The sequence below is a fragment of the Scylla paramamosain genome, chromosome 34, assembly GCF_035594125.1.
Source record: "Scylla paramamosain isolate STU-SP2022 chromosome 34, ASM3559412v1, whole genome shotgun sequence".
Lineage (NCBI taxonomy): Eukaryota > Metazoa > Arthropoda > Malacostraca > Decapoda > Portunidae > Scylla > Scylla paramamosain.
In genome coordinates this window covers 17,386,520-17,410,219 of record NC_087184.1, presented here as the reverse complement: position 1 = coordinate 17,410,219, position 23,700 = coordinate 17,386,520, and the positions used below count along the sequence as shown (strand labels likewise).

Here is a 23,700-nt window from a genome sequence, read left to right as displayed (position 1 = left end):
CCATAGCATCCTTGATGCCCCATCCACCCCACCCCGCCGCGGCCAAACCAAGAATTTCGTCTCTCGCCGTCAATATTTAGAATAATTTATAAGATTTTCCAAGCGTTTCCAGTTGGGTGTGAAGGAAAAGGAGGTAGAGAGGAGAGAAGAAGTATAGAAGGGTGCAGCCATGTTCAGCAGAGCTTCCGTCCTGAAAGCATTACTTCATCGGATCCAGACCGAGACCTTCCCTTCTCCCTCCCTGTGTCAACTCAATATTTCCCTCAATTTTCAGGGTTTTTTCCAGGTGTTGTATGGTATTTTCTAGACTGAGTTGAACGAAGAGGGCAGAGAAGGAATGTTAGGAGAAGGGAAGAGGAGAAGGAAGAGAGCAGAGGGGGAGGGAAGAGGAGGAGGAGGTAAGTTAAAGTTTATGGCAAATCAGAAAATGTGATACATTCCAGTGGGCGTCTTTTTTCTTCTCGCGATTTTCAAAATGAATTACGTTACGTAAATATGACATGTTAGACGGATATTTTCCCTGCCTCCCTCCGTGTCTGTACATCAACATTTAGCTAAACGTCTTGGTGTTTCCAGCCTCCTACGTGAAGGAAAGCTAGAATTACTGACGAAAGTAGATAAAAAACACCCAAAATAAGTCAAATAAGGCTTAACTAATTGTAGCCGTACATTCCTCGCCCTGAAAACATGACAGACCTTCATTCCTCATTCCCAGAGTCTGTTCGTCTGTTTCCCTCAATTTTCAAGATTTTCTAGTTATTTTCAGACTGAAATGCATAGATTGTAGTAGTAGGAGGATGCAGAGATGATGCAGAGTGTGCGTGTGTGTATCTTGCCCTGCCTGTCCTGTACAGACGGTGATATAGTGTGTGTTGTTCCCTCACCTGGTTCTCTCGCCTGGTAGGCTTCCCTGTACCAAGGATTGACAACTGTGTGTGTGTGTGTGTGTATGTGTATAGATGGTGTTACAGTGTGAGTTGTTCCCTCACCTGGTTTCCTCGCCTGGCAGGCTATCATGTACCCAGGATTGACATCTGTGTGTGTTGCCCTGTCTTTCATGGTAATCTGGACCTACAGTGGAGGAGCCACTGTGTTTGTGTATGTGTGTGTGTGTGTGTGTGTGTGTTGCCCTGTTTTTTTATGGTAACTTGGAGCTACAGAGATGTGGAGCCAGTGCGTGCCCTGTCTCCACTCAGCTTTACACCTGCCGTGATCCTTGGTGGATTAACTTATCGCCAGGTAAAAACATCCCTATGAAGCGCGGCGGTTGACTTAAAGGAAAGAGCAACTAAAATAATCACACCTGACGGCTATGTGCCCCCCCCCCCCATTCTCTCTCTCTCTCTCTCTCTCTCTCTCTCTCTCTCTCTCTCTCTCTCTCTCTCTCTCTCTCTCTCTCTCTCTCTCTCTCTCTCTCTCTCTCTCTGGGAATTACTATTGCTACTGCTACTACTACTAATACTACTACTACCACCACCACCACTACTACTACTACTACTACTACTACTACTACTACTACTACTACTACTACTACTATTACTACTACTACTACTTGTACTACTACCACTACTCCTAATACTAATAATGTTTACGTTCGTGAGAGAAAACGGAGGTCAGCTTTGTATTTTTATGGAAGACTTATGTGAATTGAAATACACTCAGTTATTTGTACATCAGTGGTTCCCAGACTTCTCCAGCACGTGTTCCCTTTGAGTAGCACCAAACCCACTACAACCCACACATTGGTAAGCCTTCTAAGCACATACTAGTTTACATTGGCGCAGATATATTAAAAAGATTAATCACAAAAGACTAATTAAAAACATATATTCATTCCATGCAGGTGGGCTCTCCTTGACACACAGAGAAAGGCTGGTGATTCTCTGTTGTTCATTAGCTACAGTATGGGAGCCTCTGTTATACTTCGATATCTCTGTGAAGTATTGTTGTTTTTTTAACGTCAAATGGTAAATACTTAATAATGATAAGCTGAAATATAACACAGTATTAAGCCAAGCCTTCAATTCACACAAGCTTTTCAATTATTTCACATTACGCCACACAAGGGACGAGACATTGCAATGCAAGCCCCGCCAGGAACAGTTTGAATTTGGCGCTTCAATCAGTAATGTCTAGATACTTTGACAATTACAGTTATAATGGCCTGAGATTTATTTTTACGCGCTTATAATTTTTTACATTTAATTTTCTATTAGTTTAGTATAATATAAAAGAAGTTGGTGCTTGTTATTGAAAGGTAAAAGTGTCTTGTGGATAGTTTTGCTTGCGTATTGTGCGGAGCAGACTGGGAGGGACGACACAGTACCAGACGTCAGACAGAAGGCACTATGTTTAAAGGGTGCCATAAACTGCTGCTTTATTTAACGTATTTTCGCAGAACAAGACAGTGACAGGGGCCGTGGTGGCTGCCTGCGTGTGCTGGTGCAAGCTTGGTGCCTGCCGGGAGGTGCCTGCAGTGCCACCAAGGCTAATATTGGTAAGAAACCCGCCCACCACTTGTCCAGCCAGGTAATTTGCACAGTCTGATGTAATAGGCGGTAACTATGATAGTGTTGTTACATGTCACCCACAACAACAACACAGGGCTGTCAGGTCAGTGGTTAACCTTACTGTTTATTTATTGTTAAGCCTCGTATTTCATGTTTTTGCACCTCGTTAGGAATATATTGATGTGACTCAGCATTCCACGGTGCCACAAGCGCTCCAAGCCTCCACCACAAAACTCTTACTAATTAACCATGACAGGAATTATAAAGACGTAAAAAAAATAAACTTTACTAATGTTATCAGCTGAGGTGGAGGCAGCCTTCCCCATTTGTCCGCCAATATCTCCTTCATTTCTCACTTATTGTAAGCCTAACACGTCACTAAGTGGAGCCCCATGACTAGGCTTTCATATCCGCTAGCTAGATATATCCGCCATTGCCTCATTTAGTTACGATGGAAAAATAACAGGCAAAATAGCGGCCGTTCTCTCCACCGTCAAGGGCCGCCATGATGCCTGGCTACCTCGGCCAACCTGATTCATCCTGTGGGTTTTAAAATTTTTTTGGTATTTTTCTTAACTTCTTTATTCTGCTCGTATAGCATGTTTTTATGGTTTATAAAAATAATTATTTGCTTTAGAAGTGTTTTCGTTGCTTGTGTTGAGTTGTGTTCAATTTTGTGTTGCTTTATGAAAATGTGGGGAGTTTTTTTGGCAGTATTTTGACAAACTTGTTTTTTTATTTCACGCTCTAATTACGTCTTTTGTGATTCTAAAAATTGCTTATGATTTTAGAAATGTTTTTTCGTTCCTGTTGAGAGAAATAAGTGGACTTTAAAAATGGTTTATGGTCCTGTTAAAAGTTGTTATTACTACACTCTTTATGTTATTGTCTCTTTATTTCAGCTTGTAACTAACTTTTCATTGCTTGAAAAAATAGTTCGTATGTTTTAAAGTGTTTTATCTTGTTGTTGAGTGAAAATGGGTGGAATTTTCAGTGGTTTTTAATCGTATTTAGGTTCCAACACTTGTTTTTTACACAATTTCGGTTTTATTTGCTTACTTCTTGTTCCAGGTAACTTTTGATGGTGTAAGATGATAGTTTAGATTTTTTTAAAATTTTTACGTTCCTGAAAATTCAAATGTTGGGGACTTTTCAATGATTTAAATGGGGCCGAATATTTCAACACTTTTTCCATATTTCATTTGGATATTTTTTAAATACTACTCAGGCTGGAGCTGTTTTAATATTGTGAATATTAGTTTAAGTATTTGTCAAGTCAGAATATATAAGGCATTCCAGCCTAGCTCCATTTTTTCGAGGGGTCAATTTCGAAATGAAATCCGTTACGGTACGTAAAATTGCCGTGACGTCACGGCCGCCATCATGGACCCGGGACCTTGATCGGCTCCGCTGTCTCCTCGGTAATATTTATCGTATTTTGCAGTGTTTTCCTGGTGTTTCCACGTCTTTCTAGACTCAGACGTGTAGATAAGAGTAGAATGAGTAAGAAAATAAGACAAATAGAGGAGGAAGATGAAGGGAGAAGGAATAGAGAAGGTGGTAAAACAGAAAAATGCTAAGAAAACAATATTTAGGTTAATTTTCCCTGCTGCCCTGTCTGTCTTTGTAGTATTTGTCTTCCTTGACAGTGCTTTCAGTGTATTTGGCGTGTTTAGGGAGTGTTGGAGTGTGTCTGGAGGTGTTTAGGGGGTGTTGGAGTGTGTGTTTTAGGGATTTCGTGATGTTTGAGTCAATATTTAGCGTTCCTGGTGTGTTTTCGGGTGTCTTAGGCTTGTTTAGGAGTGCTTTAAGTGTGCTTTGGACTGTTTTCAATGTTTTGAGATGTTTCAAGTGTATTTTGGGATATTATGGATGAGTTTGGGTGTGTTTTGTGTGGATACGGGTGAGTTGTGTCTGCGTTTGTGGGTATTTTTGGGTATTTTAGGTCAGTCTGGGTGTGTTTTGGGGTGTTTTAAGTGTGTTTTGGGCCGTTTTCAGCGTTTTGGGATGTTTTAAGTGTGTTTTGGGATGTTATGGATGAGTTTGAGTGTGTTTTGGGTTGGTACGGTGTGTTTTGGATGCGTTTTAAGTCAATTTAGGTGAGTTTTGGAGTATTTTAAGTGTGTTTGGGGATATTTTGGTGCTTTTTCGATGTGTTTAGGTTGTTTTTTTGTGCGTTTAGGAATGTTCTGGGTATGTTTAAGGTGTTTTAGTGTGATTGGACTTGCTTTTGAGGTGTTTTGGTTATGTTATAGGCATGTTGCAGGTAAGAATGGGGTCTTTGAGGGTAGAAGTGGTGTGCTTGAGGTAAAATAAAAGATTCTGGAGTGTTTTTGAGAGGGGCTCTGATAGTAGAAGCGTGTCAGGGGTGTTATAGCGTATGTTGTGATATATGAAACTACTAGATGCAAGTGTGTGACCACCACCACCACCATCACCACCACCAGCACAGTGGAAAAAAGGTTAGAGACAAACGGGGAAAGTTGAAAAGTGAATAATTAAACGCTTGCTGTCTTTTATTATCTTGAGTATAAAATGGTTATATGACAATCTCTCTCTCTCTCTCTCTCTCTCTCTCTCTCTCTCTCTCTCTCTCTCTCTCTCTCTCTCTCTCTCTCTCTCTCTCTCTCTCTCTCTCTCTCTCTCTCTCTCTCTCAGCTTTGTATTAGTAACCCCGTTGACAGAAGTGACTCCCGCGTTTTCTCTTCTCAGATGTAAACAAAGCGGTAGATTCCTTCCAGCTGGTGATAAAACTTCCTCTCGCTCTCCCTCACTCTCCCACGTCACGGAAGTAGTGTTATAAAGCACACGAGGAGGAAGTGAGAGGATATATATAATGCTGTGTGTGTGTGTGTGTGTGTGTGTGTGTGTGTAAAGAAGAAAATGTTATATCTACGTGTTTAAAAGTTTCTTACATTTAAGTCAAAAGAGGCTGGCTGGCTGGCTGATGCTGCTGCTGTTGTGGATTGAATTGCTCGTCTATGTTCCTTTGTGCTGTGAGGGAAAGTGTGTGTGTGTGTGTGTGTGTGTGTGTGTGTGTGTGTGTGTGTGTGAAGGAAGAAAGGGTTGGTGTTTAGGGGTCTGGGATGAGAAAACGAGTGATTTGTTTTGTAGTCTTCAGAAAAAAAATATTAAAGTTTTTACAGTGGGAAAATTTTGGTGGTGAGGGAGAATATGACTAAAATATTACCTCAAATTTAACCTAACATGGTGGAGCTTCACACTCCTCAGCTGCTCCTAACCAAACCAAGCATAACCCAAAGAAGCCTACCCTAACTTCTGTCTGGTGCTTCCTCCTCCCCAAGACTGGCTATCTCGTGTCTTAATCCCAAGCTAGCCTAACCAAACTTTATCTAACCTAGCCAAACCTTACCTAAGCAAGGCTAACCTAGCCAAACCTTACCTAACCTAACCTAACCTCACCTAAAGAAGCCTAGCCAAACCTAACATAACCTACCCTAGCCTAACCTAACCTAACCTAACCTCACCTAACTTAACGAAGCATAGCCAAACCTAACCTAACCTAGCCTAACCAAACCTAATCTAACCTACATTCTCTTCCCACAGCCCCACTTAACCTAACCTAACGTAACTTTCAGAGCAATGGCAACCCTCCGATCCGGCAAGCAGGTTGGCGGCAGCGATGGCGGTGGCAGTGGCAGCGGTGGTGAGGTGGACGGCAGGGACAGAGGGGCAGTACAGGCTGCGGACATCAAAGAGAAGGTGAGCAGGGTGTTGTGTTGGTGTGTGTTGCTAAGCTGAGATGTAAAGTGTTTGGTTATCAACACGCTGCAATATTTGTCACTCAAGGCTCATGCAACACTGCCTCCATGCACAAGTGTGTCGGGAAAGTGATTTAAAGTCGTAAAAAATGTTGTTTTACTTTATTTATTTATTTATTTTGTTTTATTTTTTGTATATATAGGAGGGACACTGGTCAAAGGCAACTAAATACAATAAGAAAAATATACTGAGAAAAAAATAAAAGATAAAAAAGACCTCACTTAACCTAACCTAACATATGCTAACTTAACCTAACCTAACCTAACTTAACCTAACCTAACTTAACCTAACCAAACCTAACTTAACCTAACCTAACGTAGCCTAACCTAACCTAACACCCACAGAGGAACGCGCGGACAAGCAAGGTGGTATTCGGCAGTCTGATCCTGGACCTGCTCGGCTTCACGGTGGTGGTGCCTCTGTCTTCTGCTCTCCTCGACTGTTACTCCAAGCACGACTCCAGCGGCTTGTATTCCTCTCTGCTCTCCTGTGTTACTTATTACCAGCATATCATCAGCGTTCCTGCGAGGTTCCACTCTGTCTTGTTTTGGTGGTATGTGGGTGTGTTGTGTTTTGTATTGGTTTATATATTTTTAGCTTGTTTTTATTATTATTTTTTCAATTTTTTTATCCTATTATCTATTTATTTATTTTTTGTTTGTTTGTTTGTTTACAGGGTGTGTGTGTGTTTGTTTGTGTTCCTGCTGTTCAATATTGCAGCTTGTTTTCTTTATTATTGTTATTTTGTGTTTTATTCTATTTCAGTGTTCTGAGGGAGTCTTCAGGTGTTTTTGGGGTGTTTTTGGTGTGTTGTGAAGTGTTTTGATGTGTTTTGGGGTGGTTAAGGGGTGTTTTGAAGTGTTTAGTGGTGTTGTGGAGGTGTTTTGGGATTTTTGGTGTGTTTTAAAGTGTTTTGGGATGTTTTTGGAATGTTTTGATGTGTTTTGAGATGTTTAGGAGTATTTTTGGAGTATTTTGGTGTGTTTTTGGAGTGTTTTGGGATGTGTTTGTAGTGTTTTGGGGTGTTTTGGGGTATTTTTAAGGTGTTTTGGTGTGTTTTTGGAGTGTTTTGGGGTATTTTGGGATGTTTTGGTGTGTTTTGGGTTATTTTGAGAGTGTTTTGGTGTGTTTTTGGAGTGTTTCTGGGTGTTTTGGAGTATTTTGAGGGTGTTTAAAGGTGTTGTGGTAGTTTAAAATATATTGTTAGTTTACTTTTTTTTAACTTTTTATTTTCTTATGCATTATTTTATTTCTTATTTATATTGTGGTGTGTTGTTGGTGTGTCCTAACCTAACCTAACCAGCCTACCCTCTCCTAACCTCCCCTCAACCCACAGGCACTGATTGGCGTGACATTCAGCATAGGCTTCACCGTCGGGCACACTGTGGGGGCTGCGTTCTCCCGCTGGGGAAGTACTGGGTGGTTCGCGGCCTCGGCTGTCTACGCACGCACTCTCACTGTGGCTAACATAATATTCTTTGCTGTCTTCCAGGAATCGCTGCCTGAGGTGTGTGTGTGTGTGTGTGTGTGTGTGTCTCATTTATTTTTTTTATTATGTATATTTTTTTTGTTTTTGTATAATTTTTGCTTATTTTTTTTTTCCTTTCATTTTTTCTTTCTTTGCTTATTTTGTAATTTGTTTGTATTTCCTTGTGTCTCTGAATGTTGTTAAAGAGAGGTGCATTGTGAGTAAAGCATCATTTTCTCTTTCCTTTCCTCATTTCTTTACTTTTCCCTCTTATTCCTTCCTTTCTGTCATCATTACAAACCCTTTCTATTCATTACAAACCCTTTCTCTCATTTTCCTTACCATAAACCATCAAAACATCTTAACAATCTCATTTAAATCACTTTTCTTTTCATTATCATCTGTTTGTTTACATTCTCTTGCTTTCTTTCACTTATTAATTCATTACACTCCTGTTTGTGTGTTTAGGAATGTTTTGAGATATTTTGGGGTGTTTTGGAGGTGTTTTGGGGTGTTTTTTCAAGTGTTTTGAGGTAAATTGTCTGTTTTTGGGTATATTTGTCTGTTTTTGTCTGTTTTTTGGGTATTATTGGGGTTTTGGAGGTGTTTTGGGGGTGTTTTTGCAAGTGTTTTGAGGTAAATTGTCTTTTTTGGGTATTTTTTGGGTTTTGGAGATGTTTTGGGGATGTTTTTGCAAGTGTTTTGAGGTAAATTGTCTTTTTTGGGTATTATTGGGGTTTTGGAGGTGTTTTTTCAAGTGTTTTGAGGTAAATTGTCTTTTTGGGTATTATTGGGGTTTTGGAGGTGTTTTGGGGGTGTTTTTTCAAGTGTTTTGAGGTAAATTGTCTGTTTTTGGGTGTTTAATGGTGTTTTGGGAGTGTTTTGCAAGTTTTTGAGGTAAATAGTGTGTTTTGGGGTGTTTAATGGTGTTTTGAGAGTGTTTTGCAAGTGTTTTGAGGTAAATAGTGTGTTTTGGGGTGTTTAATTTTGTTTTGGGAGTGTTTTGCAAGTGTTTTGAGGTAAATAGTTTGTTTTGGGGTGTTTAATGGTGTCTTGGTGGTGTTTCAGGGTTATATAGGGGTGTTTGGGGGTGATCTAGGGTAAGTAGTGTTATCAAGGCTGTAGTGGAAGTTACTGTGGGTTTTCAAAGGGTGTTTCCATGGTGATTCACTTGTATTTTATCCCTTGTACAGTAAAACTCCCTTTCCCTGAGTTGGCAACACTGTTTGTTTACGTTCGCTGTTGTCTCGTCGTGTGTGAGTCAGATTTGTGTCTTGTTCTTCCACCGCAGGGCAGAAGGAGGAGGGACATCGGTGCCAGTTTGACCGAGGCTTGGGAGGTGATCAATCCTAGGGCTCTGTTCTCCGTCAGCTGTGTCAAGGGCCTGGGCAGAGAAGGTGTGTGTGTGTGTGTTTGTATGTTCAGTATTGTGTGTTTGTTCGTGTTTGTAGTATTGTGTGTGTGTGTGTACTAGCAAATATTCCCTTATGTTTACTCCTGAAACACACACACACACACACACACACACACACACACACACACACACACACACACACACACACACACACACACACACACACACACACACACACACACACACACACACACACACCACCTCCCGTTCCTCCTCCTCCTCCTCTCCCTTCATTCATACACACACACACACACACACACACACACACACACACACACACACACACACACACACACACACACACCACCTCCTGTTCCTCCTCCTCCTCTCCCTTCATTCATACACACACACACACACACACACACACACACACACACACACACACACACACACACACACACACACACACACACACACACACACACACACACACACACACACACACACACACACACACACACACACACTACCTCCCGTTCCTCCTCCTCCTCCTCTCCCTTCATTCATAAACATCTGTCTTTCTCTCTCTCTGTAGAACGCATGAAATTAATACAACTTAGCCGAGTTTACTTCCTCTACCTGTTCCTGTATTCCAGCCTGGAGTTAACGCTGATCTTCGCGACCCACCACAAGCATAGTTACGACTCGTTGGCGCAGGACCGCAAGTTTTCCTTCCTGGGCCTGGTCATGGCAATTACACAGAGAGGGTTTATGCGAAGTGTTAAGACTGGAACTGAAAAAGCAACTGCCAATTAGGTATGGTGTGTTCTGGGGTTTGTGTGTGTGTGTGTGTGTGTTGGAGAGGGTTTGTGTGTGTGTGTGGCCGGGAAAGGGTTGCCTGTGTGTGTGTTTTCAAGGGTGTTTTCATGGTTCGAGTTTAACAGGGTGTAGTGGAAGTTACTGAGGTTTTCAAGGGTGTTTTTCATGGTTCTTGTTTAACAGGGTGTAGTGGAAGTTACTGGGGTTTTCAAGGGTGTTTTCATGGTTTTTGTTTAACAGGGTGTAGTGGAAGTTACTGGGGTTTTCAAGGGTGTTTTCATGGTTCTAGTCTAACAGGCTGTAGTGCAAGTTACTGGGGTTTTCAAGGATGTTTTCATGGTTCTAGTTTAATGGGCTGTAGTGGAAGTTACTGAGGTTTACAAAGTATATTTTCAAATCTATATTTTTACTGTGTAGAATTACAATATAAAACAACAGGATTTATCAGTAACAGTTTAAGTAACAATTAGTTTAAGATCATATTATTTTCTTTTCCTTGCATTTAATCATTGTATGCCTGTATCTAATTCATGTTGGTTTCACAGGCACACACCTACATTGTGATGCAGCTCCTTGGAGGTGGAGAGCTGGCTGCCTCAGAGGATCAGGAAACACGAGAGGTTCACAGAGGCTCGCCTCGGGCTTCCGTCGTCGTGAGGAACCTGGTGTCAGCAGTTCACTACGTGCACAGGAAAAGCATCAGTGTTCACGGAGACCTAAAGCCAGACAGGGGTGAAAAGGGTTGGTGTTGAGGATAGACAGAAAAGAAAAGAAAGGAAAGGTAAAAAAAGGAATTTTTTTTGCATTGATTTTCCATCTGCTTATTTTAAAGAATTTATTGCATGGAATATTATTGATCTCCATCATTTGTATGGCCTTTATAATAAAAAGTATGAATTTATTCCATTCAGATATTATCCTTCTCCGAGGCCATTCTAATCTAAACATCTTTTCACGGAATCTCTTGTTCAAGGATTCTTCTGAAGATTCAGTTATTAAGATTGTGGATTTTGGGTTTGCACATTTGATGCCTGACAAGGAAAAGGATGGCAGCACGAAGACACCGTGCTTCACTGTTCACTATGCAGCGCCAGAAGTGTTGCTGCAAGCTGTGCAGAAGGGAGCAAATGGTACCGCTTGAACATTCATGCACTGGTTGAGTATCTTGTGTGTAATTTTATGATGAAAGGTTTTTAATGCAGGGACAGTTGTTTATAGGCATTTTTACATTATTTTTAGTGTACAACCATCCAAAAGGCATTTAGCTCAGTGTTACTGCAACAACCACACAGTACTGAATGTAGGGTTTCCTGTTTCATTAGAGATTTCTCTGTAGTGGTGTTTTCAATACAAAGAGTGTTTTCTATAGTTATTTTCTTTATTTTGAGGGCTTGCTATAATATCCTGCACAACTCTAAAAATACATCAAATTAACCTCCCACCAAAGCACAATACAGACACTTCCATTGGCTGTAACATTACTGCTAATACTGCAACATTCTTCCTGAGGGGAACCACACACATTAACAATAATAACACATGTTACAAAAAACTACACCAAACATATTAAGCTCAACATTTTTGTATAATAATTTTTAGAAACATGAATGACCAAAAACGGTTCTAGGATAAAAGAGGAAAAAAATGACAGAACACTACAGCATAACAGTACAAATGGCAGGTGTGTCTCTTTTCTCTTATTCCTTATTTGCAAGGATTAAAGCTGTTACCTTAGAGATCACAAGAAGTGGGACGGTACAGTTCGCTAAGCTGCCGGTACACGTAGGATGGTGCAGTACCTCGACTGAAATAAAAGAGATTTAAATGGTCAGCAGCCATTATTTAAAGCTAAGTGAGTAGATGTGCAAGATAAACAGGGTACAGTAAAATCCCTCTTATCCGGCATCAACGGGACCGCCGACGTGCCGGATACTTGAATAGAAGTGAAATTGTGTCCACAATGACCACCCTACACTCACGCATCTTACCACAACAATGATCAGCTGATCTGATCAGCTGCTTAAGTGTAAGCACAACACACTTCCTTTTTTCTACAACTTTAGGCGTGATGAAGGCGTCAGGCGATAAACAGTGCACACGCGGGACTGAGTCACTGAGTAAACACAGTGCAGTGGGCTGTGGGTGGCGCGAAGCAGTGCGCTGTGGTGGCAAGGGGACAGAGTATGCCTCGCGTGGGAATTTTAATTGATTTTCTGAGTACACATTGATTTTTTATTGATTTTAAGGCTCGGGGAAAAATGTGCCGGATACTTGAAGCTGCTGGATGAGAGGGATTTTACTGTATAATAAATTGAGTAAGTTGTTTATCTCACTCATAAGTAAAACATAAAGGCCTTTCATTTGATGCATTTAGGATCAGAAGTTTTACTGGGAGATGAAGTACAGTGCTAAATAACAGTTTGTGCATAAAGCTGACAAATACTGATGTCTCCTGAGGTCAGCCCAGGCCCAACAAGGAAAGCAAATGAAAAAATTAAATGAACCCCCAACATCACACCTTGAAAGGACCACACAGTCATATGAACAACACAAACTCACTTGTTAGTTATCAAACTGGTGACATTTTCTGGAGGAACGTAATCTAGCTGAGCCAGCGCAGTATTTACAGACGGCCAAAACTTTGTTCCCTCTGGGATAATAGAAGTGGTGGTTTGGTGGCTTATTTCTTCACAGCCCATCAAGCTAAATTTGTATGTGGGAGTGCACACATACAGCTGAAAATGAAGATTTGTGACAATAAGCAAAATGCACAATTCATGCTATGATTTTCAATATTATATAGGTACTGATCTGATAGTATCTAGCTCCACATGAGACAACAGGTTGAGGTTTGAGAAAGGACCATCCAACACTCAACACGAGGAATGTATATCCACCTACACGAAATAAACATGTGGAAAAGGAATGTATCAAAAACTGGAATCAAGAATTTCTGTGAGAATAAAATGGTATGTACTTTTGTGATACCTTCCCTGTTCAATTTGCAACAGTAAATATGTTTCAAATACTGCCCCACTGAAAGAGGTATCAGGATAATGACTAACAAATAAAACTTACTGGAACAGAATAAAACTTTGGTGGTGAGGCAAGAGAGGCTGCACCAACAAAGGTCTCAATGCCTCCGTTGGTCACCACCGTCTCGGTGCCAACGATGACCTTTGATGACCTTGTTGACACGTGACATGATGGGGAACACTGCAGAGTCTTGAATTAATGTTGTCTCAATTCCAGCAGTACATAAAGCTTTTGCCACTGGGTGACCCTGCACAAGTAAAAGATGTATTGAGAACATAAGAACATAATAAAATAAAGGAAGCTGCAAGAAGCCATCACCCCTACACGTGGCAGTCCCTGTGTTATGTATTGTGCACATCAGACACGATGACGTGAAAGAGACGCATAAAACACCTTACATCATATTTAGGGGCACGTTCGGCAACAATAACGTGGAATTTCCTTTGTGTGGCTGCCTTGGTCAGGAAGGCCAAGACCAGTGGACACATTGCACACGTCACAATGACCTCATCATTGTGAATCTTGCTTACACCTTGGGCAGCTATCAATTCTTGGCTGAAATAAAAGGAATCAACATAATACTGGTAACAAACAATGTCAATGTCCCAAATGTCCGTGTAATCTTTACTCTACCTTTGTTCAACCTCAGCTTTCTGTTCACCAATGGCCTCAAGTACTCTGTCCTGCAGCTCTGGAATAACCTCCGTGCATTTTGGGAGATTTCCACATGCAGGGTGAGTCTACTAGCATGGACTGTGAGAGGCTTGGGTACTCCACACCTTGCTTCTCTCCACGTGGTGTGTTGTGTTCGTCAATTACTATCTGCGTGAAGAAGAAAAATAACTTAAATAAATAAATGAGATACACACACACACACACACACACACACACACACACACGAGGGCAGACAGGCAAAATACGTAGAGAGAGAGAGAGAGAGAGAGAGGCTGTACTTAAGCAATTATATCTTTCCATACCACACACACACACACACACACGCACACGAACGTTTCCCTAAGGGCTCTCCTTGACACACAGAGAAAGGCTGGTAATTCTCTGTTGATCATTAACTACAGTATGGAAGCCTCTGTTATACTTGGATATCTCTGTGAAGTATTGTTGTTTTTTAACGTCAAATGGTAAATACTTAATAATGATAAGCTGAGATATAACACAGTATTAAGCCAAGCCTTCAATTCACACAAGCTTTTCAATGATTTCACATTACGCCACACAAGGGACGAGACATTGCAGTGTAAGCTCCGCCAGGAACAGTTTGAATTTGGCGCTTCAATCAGTAACATCTAGATACTTTGACAATTACAGTTATAATGGCCTGAGATTTATTTTTACACGCTTATAATTCTTTATATTTAATTTTCCATTAGTTTAGTATAATATAAAAGAAGTTGGTGGTTGTTATTGAAAGGTAAAAGTGTGTTGTGGATAGGTTTGTGTCCGTACTGTGCAGAGCAGGCCAAGGGAGGACAACACAGTACCAGACGTAACTCAGAAAGGCACTGTGTTCAAAGGGTGCCATAAACTGTGGCTTCATTTAATGTATTTTGGCAGAACAAGACAGTGACAGGGCCGTGGGTGCCTGCGTGTGCTGGTGCAAGCTTGGTGCCTGCCTGGAGGTGCCTACAGGGCCACCAAGGCTAATATTGGTAAGAAACCTGCCCACCACTTGTCCAGCCAGCTAATTTGCACAGTGTGATGTAACAGGCGGTAACTGTGATAGTGTTGTTACGTGTCACCCACTACAACAACAACACAGGGCTGTCAGGTCAGTGGTTAACCTTACTGTTTATTGTTGAGCCTCGTATTTCATGTTTTTGCACCTGGTTAGGAATATATTGACGTGACCCAGCATTCCACGGTGCCACAAGCGCTCCAAGCCTCCACCACAAAACTCTTACTAATTAACCATGACAGGAATTATAAAAACGTCAAAAAAATACACTAAATGTTATCAGCTGAGGTGGAGGCAGCCTTCCCCATTTGTCCGCCAATATCTGCTTCATTTCTCACTTATTGTAAGTCTAACACGTCACTAAGTGGAGCCACATAACTAGGCTTTCATATCCGCTATCTAGATATATCTGCCATTGCCTCATTTAGTTACGATGGAAGAATAACAGGCAAAATAGCGGCCGTTCTCGCCACTGACAAGGGCCGCCATGATGCCTGGCTACCTCTGCCAACCTGCTTCAACCTGTGGGTTCCAATATTTTTTTATTTTTTTCTTAACTTCTTTATTCTGCTGGTATAGCATGTTTTTTATGGTTTATAAAAATAATTATTTGCTTTAGAAGTATTTTCGTGGCTTGTGTTGAGTTGTGTTCAATTTTGTGTTGCTTGCCGAAAATGCGGGGTGTTTTTTTAGCAGTATTTTGACAAACTTGATTTTTTATTTCACGTTCTAACTACGTCTTTTGTATTTCTAAAAATTGCTTATGATTTTTAAATTGTTTTTTGGTTCCTGTTGAGAGAAATAAGTGGACTTTAAAAATGGTTTATGGTCCTGTTAAAAGTTGTTATTACAACACTTTTTGTGTTATTGTCTCTCTATTTGAGCTTGTAACTAACTTTTCATTGCTTGAAAAAATAGTTTGTATGTTTTAAAGTGTTTTATCTTGTTGTTGAGTCAAAATAGGTGGACTTTTCAGTGGTTTTTAATCGTATTTAGGTTCAACACTTGGTTTTTACACAATTTCGGTTTTATTTGTTTACTTCTTGTTCCAGGTCACTTTTGATTGTGTAAGATGATAGTTCAGATTTTTTAAAAATTTTTACGTTCCTAAAAATTCAAATGTTGTGGACTTTTCAATGATTTAAATGGTGCCGAATATTTCAACACTTTTTCCATATTTCATTTGGATATTTTTTAAATACTACTCAGGCTAGAGCTGTTTTAATATTGTGAATATTATTTTAAGTATTTGTCAAGTCAGAATATATAAGGCATTCCAGCCTAGCTCCATTTTTTCGAGGGGTCAATTTCGAAATGAAATCCGTTACGGTACGTAAAATTGCCGTGACGTCACGGCCGCCATCATGGACCCGGGACCTTGATCGGCTCCGCTGTCTCCTCGGTAATAATTATCGTACTTTGCAGTGTTTTCCTGGTGTTTCCACGTGTTTCTAAACTCAGACGTGTAGATAAGAGAAGAATGAGTAAGAAAATAAGAGAAATAGAGGAGGAAGAGGAAGGGAGAAGGAATAGAGGAGGTGGTAAAACAGAAAAATGATAAGAAAACAATATTTAGCTTAATTTTCCCTGCTGGCCTGTCTGTCTTGGTAGTATTTGTCTTCCCTGACAGTGCTTCCAGTGTATTTGGTGTGTTTAAGAGGTGTTGGAGTGTGTCTGGAGGTGTTTAGGGAGTGTTGCAGTGTGTCTGGAGGTGTTGAAAGGGTGTTGAAGTGTGTGTTTTAGGGATTTGGTGATGTTTGAGTCAATATTTAGCGTTCCTGGTGTGTTTTGGGGTGTCTTAGGCTTGTTTATGAGTGCTTTAAGTGTGCTTTGGACTGTTTTCAATGTTTTGGGATGTTTCAAGTGTATTTTGGGATGTTATGGATGAGTTCGGGTGTGTTTTGTGTGGATACGGGTGCGTTTTGGGTGCGTTTGTGGGTATTTTAGGTCAGTCTGGGTGTGTTTTGGGGTGTTTTAAGTGTGTTTTGGGCCGTTTTCAGTGTTTTGGGATGTTTTAAGTGTGTTCTGGGATGTTGTGGATGAGTTTGAGTGTGTTTTGGGTAGGTACGGTGTGTTTTCGAGGCGTTTAAAGTCAATTGGGTGAGTTTTGGAGTATTTTAAGTGTGTTTGGGGATATTTTGGTGCACTTTCGATGTGTTTAGGGTGTTTTTTGTGCGTTTAGGAGTGTTTAAGGTGTTTTAAGGTGTTTTAGTGTGGTTGGAGTTGCTTTTGAGGTGTTTTGGTTATGTTATAGGCATGTTGCAGATAAGTACTGGGTCTTTGAGGGTAGAAGTGGTGTGCTGGAGGTAAAATAAAAGGTTCTGGAGTGTTTAAGGGGGGACTGTGATAGTAGAAGCGTGTCAGGGGTGTTATAGCGTGTGTTGTGATGTATGAAGCTTCTAGATGCACGTGTGTGGGATGTCTGGGTCTGTACGAGGTGTTCTGGTGTTGGAGTCCTAGCAGGGGAAGGTACTGGAGGTTGTAGTGATGGGTAGAGGGTAAAAACAGAGGTACACTTTAGGTTAGGTAAGGTTAAGCGTTCATTGGTGTTGATTCAGTAATACGATCTTTTTTTCTTTTAAGATACAAATGTAGAGGGACGAAATAGGGAAGCAGGAAGACCACCACCACCACCACCATCACCACCAGCAGTGTGGAAGAAAGTTTAGGCAAGCGAAGAAAGTTGGAAAATTAATAATTAAACGCTTGCTGTCTTTTATTATCTTGAGTATAAAATGGTTATATGACAATCTCTCTCTCTCTCTCTCTCTCTCTCTCTCTCTCTCTCTCTCTCTCTCTCTCTCTCTCTCTCTCTCTCTCTCTCTCTCTCTCTCTCTCTCTCTCTCTCTCAGCTTTGTATTAGTTACCCGTTGACAGAAGTGACAGCCGCGTTTTCTCTTGTCAGATGTAAACAAAGCGTTAGTTTCCTTCCAGCTGGTGATAAAACTCTTTCTCGCTCTTCCTCACTCTCCCACGTCACGGAAGCAGTGTGTGTGTGTGTGTGTGTGTGTGTGTGTGTGTGTGAAGAAGAAAATGTTATATTATATCTACGTGTTTAAAAGTTTCCTTCATTTAAGTCCAAAGAGGCTGGCTGGCTGATGCTAAGGAAGGAAGAAAGGGGTGGTGTTTAGGGGTCTGGGATGGAAAGCGAGTGATGTGTTTTGTAGCCTTCAGGTAAAAAATATTAACAAAGTTTACACAGTGGGAAAATTTTGGTGGTGAGAGAGAAAATGACTAAAATATTACCTCAAATTTAACCAAACGTGGTGGAGCTTCACACTCCTCAGCTGACCCTAATCAAACCAAGCCTAACCCAAAGAAGCCTACCCTAACTTCTGTCTGGTGCTTCCTCCTCCCCAAGACTGGCTATCTCGTGTCTTAATCCCAAGCTGGCCTAACCAAACTTTACCTAACCTAACCTAAGCAATTCTAACCTAGCCAAACCTTACCTAAGCAAGCCTAACCTAGCCAAGCCTTACCTAACCTAACCTAACCTAACCTAGCCAAACCTTACCTAAGCAAGCCTAACCTAGCCAAGCCTTACCTAACCTAACCTAACCTAACCTCACCTAACCTAACCTAAAGAAACCTAGCCAAACCTAACATAACCTAGCCTAACCAAACCTAACCTAACCTACATCCTCTTCCCACGGCCCCACTTAACCAAACCTAATGTAACTTTCAGAGCAATGGCAACCCTCCGATCCGGCAAGCAAGTTGGCGGCAGCGATGGCGGTGGCGGCGGCAGTGGTGGTGAGGTGGACGGCAGGGACAGAGGGGCAGTACAGGCTGTGGACATCAAGGAGAAGGTGAGCAGGGTGTTGTGTTGGTGTGTGTTGGTGTGTGTTGCTAAGCTGAGATGCAATATTTGTCACTCAACACTCGTGCAACACTGCCTCCATGCACAAGTGTGTCGGGAAAATGATTTAAAGTCGTAAAAATGTTCTTGTTTTACTTTATTTATTTATTTATTTATTTTGTTTTATTTTTTGTATATATAGGAGGGACACTGGTCAAAGGGAACTAAGTACAATAAGAAAAAAATACTGAGAAAAAATAAAAGATAAAAAAGACCTCACTTAACCTAACCTAACCTAACATAAGCTAACTTAACCTAACATAACTTAGCCTAACCTCTTTTAACCTAACTTAACTTAACCTAACCTAACTTAACCTAACCTCTTTTAACCTAACCTCTTAACCTAACCTAACCTAACTTAACCTAACCTAACTTAACCTAACCTCACTTAACCTCACTTAACCTAACCTAACGTAACTTAACCTAACCTAACCTAACCTCACTTAACCTAACCTCACTTAACCTAACATAACCTAACCTCACTTAACCTAACGTAACCTAACCTAACCTAACACCCACAGAGGAACACACGGACAAGCAAGGTGTTATTCGGCAGTCTGATCCTGGACCTGCTCGGCTTGAAGGTGGTGCTGCCCGTGTCTCCTGCTCTCCTCGACTGTTACTCCAAGCACAACACCAGCGGCTTGTATTCCTCTCAGCTCTCCTGTGTGACTTATTACCAGCATATCATCGGTTTCGCTGCGAGGTTCCATTCTGTCTTGTTTGGTAATTAAGTGGGTTTGTTGTGTTTTGTATTGGTTTATATATTTTTAGCTTGTTTTTATTATTATTTTTTCAATTTTTTTATCCTATTATCTATTTATTTATTTTTTGTTTGTTTGTTTGTTTACAGGGTGTGTGTGTGTGTTTGTTTGTGTTCCTGCTGTTCAATATTGCAGCTTGTTTTCTTTATTATTGTTATTTTGTGTTTTATTCTATTTCAGTGTTCTGAGGGAGTCTTCAGGTGTTTTTGGGGTGTTTTGGGGTGTTTTTGGTGTGTTGTGAAGTGTTTTGATGTGTTTTGGGGTGGTTAAGGGGTGTTTTGAAGTGTTTTGTGGTGTTGTGGAGGTGTTTTGGGATTTTTGGTGTGTTTTAAAGTGTTTTGGGATGTTTTTGGAATGTTTTGATGTGTTTTGAGATGTTTAGGAGTATTTTTGGAGTATTTTGGTATGTTTTTGGAGTGTTTTGAAGGTGTTTTGGTGTGTTTTTGGAGTGTTTTGGGGTATTTTGGGATGTTTTGGTGTGTTTTGGGTTATTTTGAGAGTGTTTTGGTGTGTTTTTGGAGTGTTTCTGGGTGTTTTGGAGTATTTTGAGGGTGTTTAAAGGTGTTGTGGTAGTTTAAAATATATTGTTAGTTTACTTTTTTTAACTTTTTATTTTCTTATGCATTATTTTATTTCTTATTTATATTGTGGTGTGTTGTTGGTGTGTCCTAACCTAACCTAACCAGCCTACCCTCTCCTAACCTCCCCTCAACCCACAGGCACTGATTGGCGTGACATTCAGCATAGGCTTCACCGTCGGGCACACTGTGGGGGCTGCGTTCTCCCGCTGGGGAAGTACTGGGTGGTTCGCGGCCTCGGCTGTCTACGCACGCACTCTCACTGTGGCTAACATAATATTCTTTGCTGTCTTCTTCCAGGAATCGCTGCCTGAGGTGTGTGTGTGTGTGTGTGTCATTTTTTTTTTTTTTTATTATGTATATTTTTTTTGTTTTTGTATAATTTTTGCTTATTTTTTTTTTTCCTTTCATTTTTTCTTTCTTTGCTTATTTTGTAATTTGTTTGTATTTCCTTGTGTCTCTGAATGTTGTTAAAGAGAGGTGCATTGTGAGTAAAGCATCATTTTCTCTTTCCTTTCCTCATTTCTTTACTTTTCCCTCTTATTCCTTCCTTTCTGTCATCATTACAAACCCTTTCTATTCATTACAAACCCTTTCTCTCATTTTCCTTACCATAAACCATCAAAACATCTTAACAATCTCATTTAAATCACTTTTCTTTTCATTATCATCTGTTTGTTTACATTCTCTTGCTTTCTTTCACTTATTAATTCATTACACTCCTGTTTGTGTGTTTAGGAATGTTTTGAGATATTTTGGGGTGTTTTGGAGGTGTTTTGGGGTGTTTTTTCAAGTGTTTTGAGGTAAATTGTCTGTTTTTGGGTATATTTGTCTGTTTTTGTCAGTTTTTTGGGTATTATTGGGGTTTTGGAGGTGTTTTGGGGGTGTTTTTGCAAGTGTTTTGAGGTAAATTGTCTTTTTTGGGTATTTTTTGGGTTTTGGAGATGTTTTGGGGGTGTTTTTGCAAGTGTTTTGAGGTAAATTGTCTTTTTTGGGTATTATTGGGGTTTTGGAGGTGTTTTTTCAAGTGTTTTGAGGTAAATTGTCTTTTTGGGTATTATTGGGGTTTTGGAGGTGTTTTGGGGGTGTTTTTTCAAGTGTTTTGAGGTAAATTGTCTGTTTTTGGGTGTTTAATGGTGTTTTGGGAGTGTTTTGCAAGTTTTTGAGGTAAATAGTGTGTTTTGGGGTGTTTAATGGTGTTTTGAGAGTGTTTTGCAAGTGTTTTGAGGTAAATAGTGTGTTTTGGGGTGTTTAATTTTGTTTTGGGAGTGTTTTGCAAGTGTTTTGAGGTAAATAGTTTGTTTTGGGGTGTTTAATGGTGTCTTGGTGGTGTTTCAGGGTTATATAGGGGTGTTTGGGGGTGATCTAGGGTAAGTAGTGTTATCAAGGCTGTAGTGGAAGTTACTGTGGGTTTTCAAAGGGTGTTTCCATGGTGATTCACTTGTATTTTATCCCTTGTACAGTAAAACTCCCTTTCCCTGAGTTGGCAACACTGTTTGTTTACGTTCGCTGTTGTCTCTTCGTGTGTGAGTCAGATTTGTGTCTTGTTCTTCCACCGCAGGGCAGAAGGAGGAGGGACATCGGTGCCAGTTTGACCGAGGCTTGGGAGGTGATCAATCCTAGGGCTCTGTTCTCCGTCAGCTGTGTCAAGGGCCTGGGCAGAGAAGGTGTGTGTGTGTGTGTTTGTATGTTCAGTATTGTGTGTTTGTTTGTGTTTGTAGTAGTGTGTGTGTGTGTGTGTGTGTGTGTGTACTAGCAAATATTCCCTTATGTTTACTCCTGAAACACACACACACACACACACACACACACACACACACACACACACACACACACACACACACACACACACACACACACACACACACACACACACACACACACACACACACACACACACACACACACACACACACACACACACCACCTCCCGTTCCTCCTCCTCCTCCTCTCCCTTCATTCATACACACACACACACACACACACACACACACACACACACACACACACACACACACACACACACACACACACACACACACACACACACCACCTCCTGTTCCTCCTCCTCCTCTCCCTTCATTCATACACACACACACACACACACACACACACACACACACACACACACACACACACACACACACACACACACACACACACACACACACACACACACACACACTACCTCCCGTTCCTCCTCCTCCTCCTCTCCCTTCATTCATAAACATCTGTCTTTCTCTCTCTCTGTAGAACGCATGAAATTAATACAACTTAGCCGAGTTTACTTCCTCTACCTGTTCCTGTATTCCAGCCTGGAGTTAACGCTGATCTTCGCGACCCACCACAAGCATAGTTACGACTCGTTGGCGCAGGACCGCAAGTTTTCCTTCCTGGGCCTGGTCATGGCAATTACACAGAGAGGGTTTATGCGAAGTGTTAAGACTGGAACTGAAAAAGCAACTGCCAATTAGGTATGGTGTGTTCTGGGGTTTGTGTGTGTGTGTGTGTGTGTGTGTGTGTGTTGGAGAGGGTTTGTGTGTGTGTGTGGCCGGGAAAGGGTTGCCTGTGTGTGTGTTTTCAAGGGTGTTTTCATGGTTCGAGTTTAACAGGGTGTAGTGGAAGTTACTGAGGTTTTCAAGGGTGTTTTTCATGGTTCTTGTTTAACAGGGTGTAGTGGAAGTTACTGGGGTTTTCAAGGGTGTTTTCATGGTTTTTGTTTAACAGGGTGTAGTGGAAGTTACTGGGGTTTTCAAGGGTGTTTTCATGGTTCTAGTCTAACAGGCTGTAGTGCAAGTTACTGGGGTTTTCAAGGATGTTTTCATGGTTCTAGTTTAATGGGCTGTAGTGGAAGTTACTGAGGTTTACAAAGTATATTTTCAAATCTATATTTTTACTGTGTAGAATTACAATATAAAACAACAGGATTTATCAGTAACAGTTTAAGTAACAATTAGTTTAAGATCATATTATTTTCTTTTCCTTGCATTTAATCATTGTATGCCTGTATCTAATTCATGTTGGTTTCACAGGCACACACCTACATTGTGATGCAGCTCCTTGGAGGTGGAGAGCTGGCTGCCTCAGAGGATCAGGAAACACGAGAGGTTCACAGAGGCTCGCCTCGGGCTTCCGTCGTCGTGAGGAACCTGGTGTCAGCAGTTCACTACGTGCACAGGAAAAGCATCAGTGTTCACGGAGACCTAAAGCCAGACAGGGGTGAAAAGGGTTGGTGTTGAGGATAGACAGAAAAGAAAAGAAAGGAAAGGTAAAAAAAGGATTTTTTTTTGCATTGATTTTCCATCTGCTTATTTTAAAGAATTTATTGCATGGAATATTATTGATCTCCATCATTTGTATGGCCTTTATAATAAAAAGTATGAATTTATTCCATTCAGATATTATCCTTCTCCGAGGCCATTCTAATCTAAACATCTTTTCACGGAATCTCTTGTTCAAGGATTCTTCTGAAGATTCAGTTATTAAGATTGTGGATTTTGGGTTTGCACATTTGATGCCTGACAAGGAAAAGGATGGCAGCACGAAGACACCGTGCTTCACTGTTCACTATGCAGCGCCAGAAGTGTTGCTGCAAGCTGTGCAGAAGGGAGCAAATGGTACCGCTTGAACATTCATGCACTGGTTGAGTATCTTGTGTGTAATTTTATGATGAAAGGTTTTTAATGCAGGGACAGTTGTTTATAGGCATTTTTACATTATTTTTAGTGTACAACCATCCAAAAGGCATTTAGCTCAGTGTTACTGCAACAACCACACAGTACTGAATGTAGGGTTTCCTGTTTCATTAGAGATTTCTCTGTAGTGGTGTTTTCAAT

At 40.8% G+C, this 23,700-nt stretch overlaps 2 protein-coding genes and 1 long non-coding RNA gene across 19 annotated transcripts in view; 2 read left to right on the top strand and 1 right to left on the bottom strand.

The window, feature by feature from the left end:
• Window positions 1-10,835, top strand: part of LOC135090322 (uncharacterized) — a 21,699-nt gene extending 10,864 nt beyond the window's left edge. The window contains exons 1-7 of one of the 8 annotated variants that reach the window (XR_010261863.1): window positions 4,041-5,329; window positions 6,110-6,233; window positions 6,638-6,822; window positions 7,630-7,800; window positions 9,053-9,158; window positions 9,772-9,931; window positions 10,480-10,835. Coding sequence is in view for 4 of the 8 variants with exons in the window: in XM_063987066.1 (XP_063843136.1) it covers window positions 6,114-6,233; window positions 6,638-6,846; window positions 9,772-9,931 (489 nt within the window). In the remaining 4 variants the exon portion in view is untranslated. Of the gene's footprint in view, window positions 1-2,321; window positions 2,498-4,040; window positions 5,330-5,363; window positions 6,234-6,637; window positions 6,847-7,629; window positions 7,801-9,052; window positions 9,159-9,771; window positions 9,932-10,479 lie in introns of those variants that run through there. The other 7 variants (XR_010261861.1, XR_010261860.1, XR_010261862.1 and 4 more) reach the window with 7 other exon arrangements.
• Window positions 10,836-11,293: 458 nt separating this feature from the next.
• On the bottom strand, window positions 11,294-15,187 carry LOC135090328 (uncharacterized). Its single transcript, XR_010261869.1, has 6 exons — window positions 15,083-15,187; window positions 13,604-13,792; window positions 13,369-13,525; window positions 13,013-13,217; window positions 12,494-12,669; window positions 11,294-11,738 (listed from the first exon to the last, which is right to left on the bottom strand). It is a non-coding gene; the product is annotated as an uncharacterized LOC135090328 (long non-coding RNA).
• On the top strand, window positions 14,040-23,252 carry LOC135090323 (uncharacterized). 10 transcript variants are annotated; one of them, XM_063987073.1, is made up of 8 exons: window positions 14,040-14,637; window positions 17,247-17,332; window positions 18,349-18,472; window positions 19,044-19,248; window positions 20,006-20,179; window positions 21,426-21,531; window positions 22,179-22,338; window positions 22,897-23,252. In XM_063987073.1, the coding sequence occupies exons 3-5, from the start codon at window positions 18,353-18,355 to the stop codon at window positions 20,134-20,136; spliced, it is 456 nt and encodes a 151-aa protein (XP_063843143.1). In that variant the 5' UTR covers window positions 14,040-14,637; window positions 17,247-17,332; window positions 18,349-18,352; the 3' UTR covers window positions 20,137-20,179; window positions 21,426-21,531; window positions 22,179-22,338; window positions 22,897-23,252. The 10 variants fall into 10 exon arrangements, with proteins under 10 accessions (XP_063843143.1, XP_063843141.1, XP_063843145.1 ...); XM_063987071.1 differs by having other exon boundaries at window positions 14,040-14,756; XM_063987074.1 differs by lacking the exon at window positions 14,040-14,637 and adding an exon at window positions 15,994-16,065.
• Window positions 23,253-23,700: the final 448 nt, after the last annotated feature.

Bases quoted from the DNA above. Each gene is read 5' to 3' on its own strand.
- LOC135090323 (XM_063987069.1), top strand. From the start codon at position 17,818: ATGTGTTTTGTAGCCTTCAG. The intron at 18,473-19,043 runs GTGAGCAGGGTG...TAACACCCACAG, and splicing joins CTGTGGACATCAAGGAGAAG to AGGAACACACGGACAAGCAA. The intron at 19,249-20,005 runs GTAATTAAGTGG...CTCAACCCACAG, and splicing joins GTTCCATTCTGTCTTGTTTG to GCACTGATTGGCGTGACATT.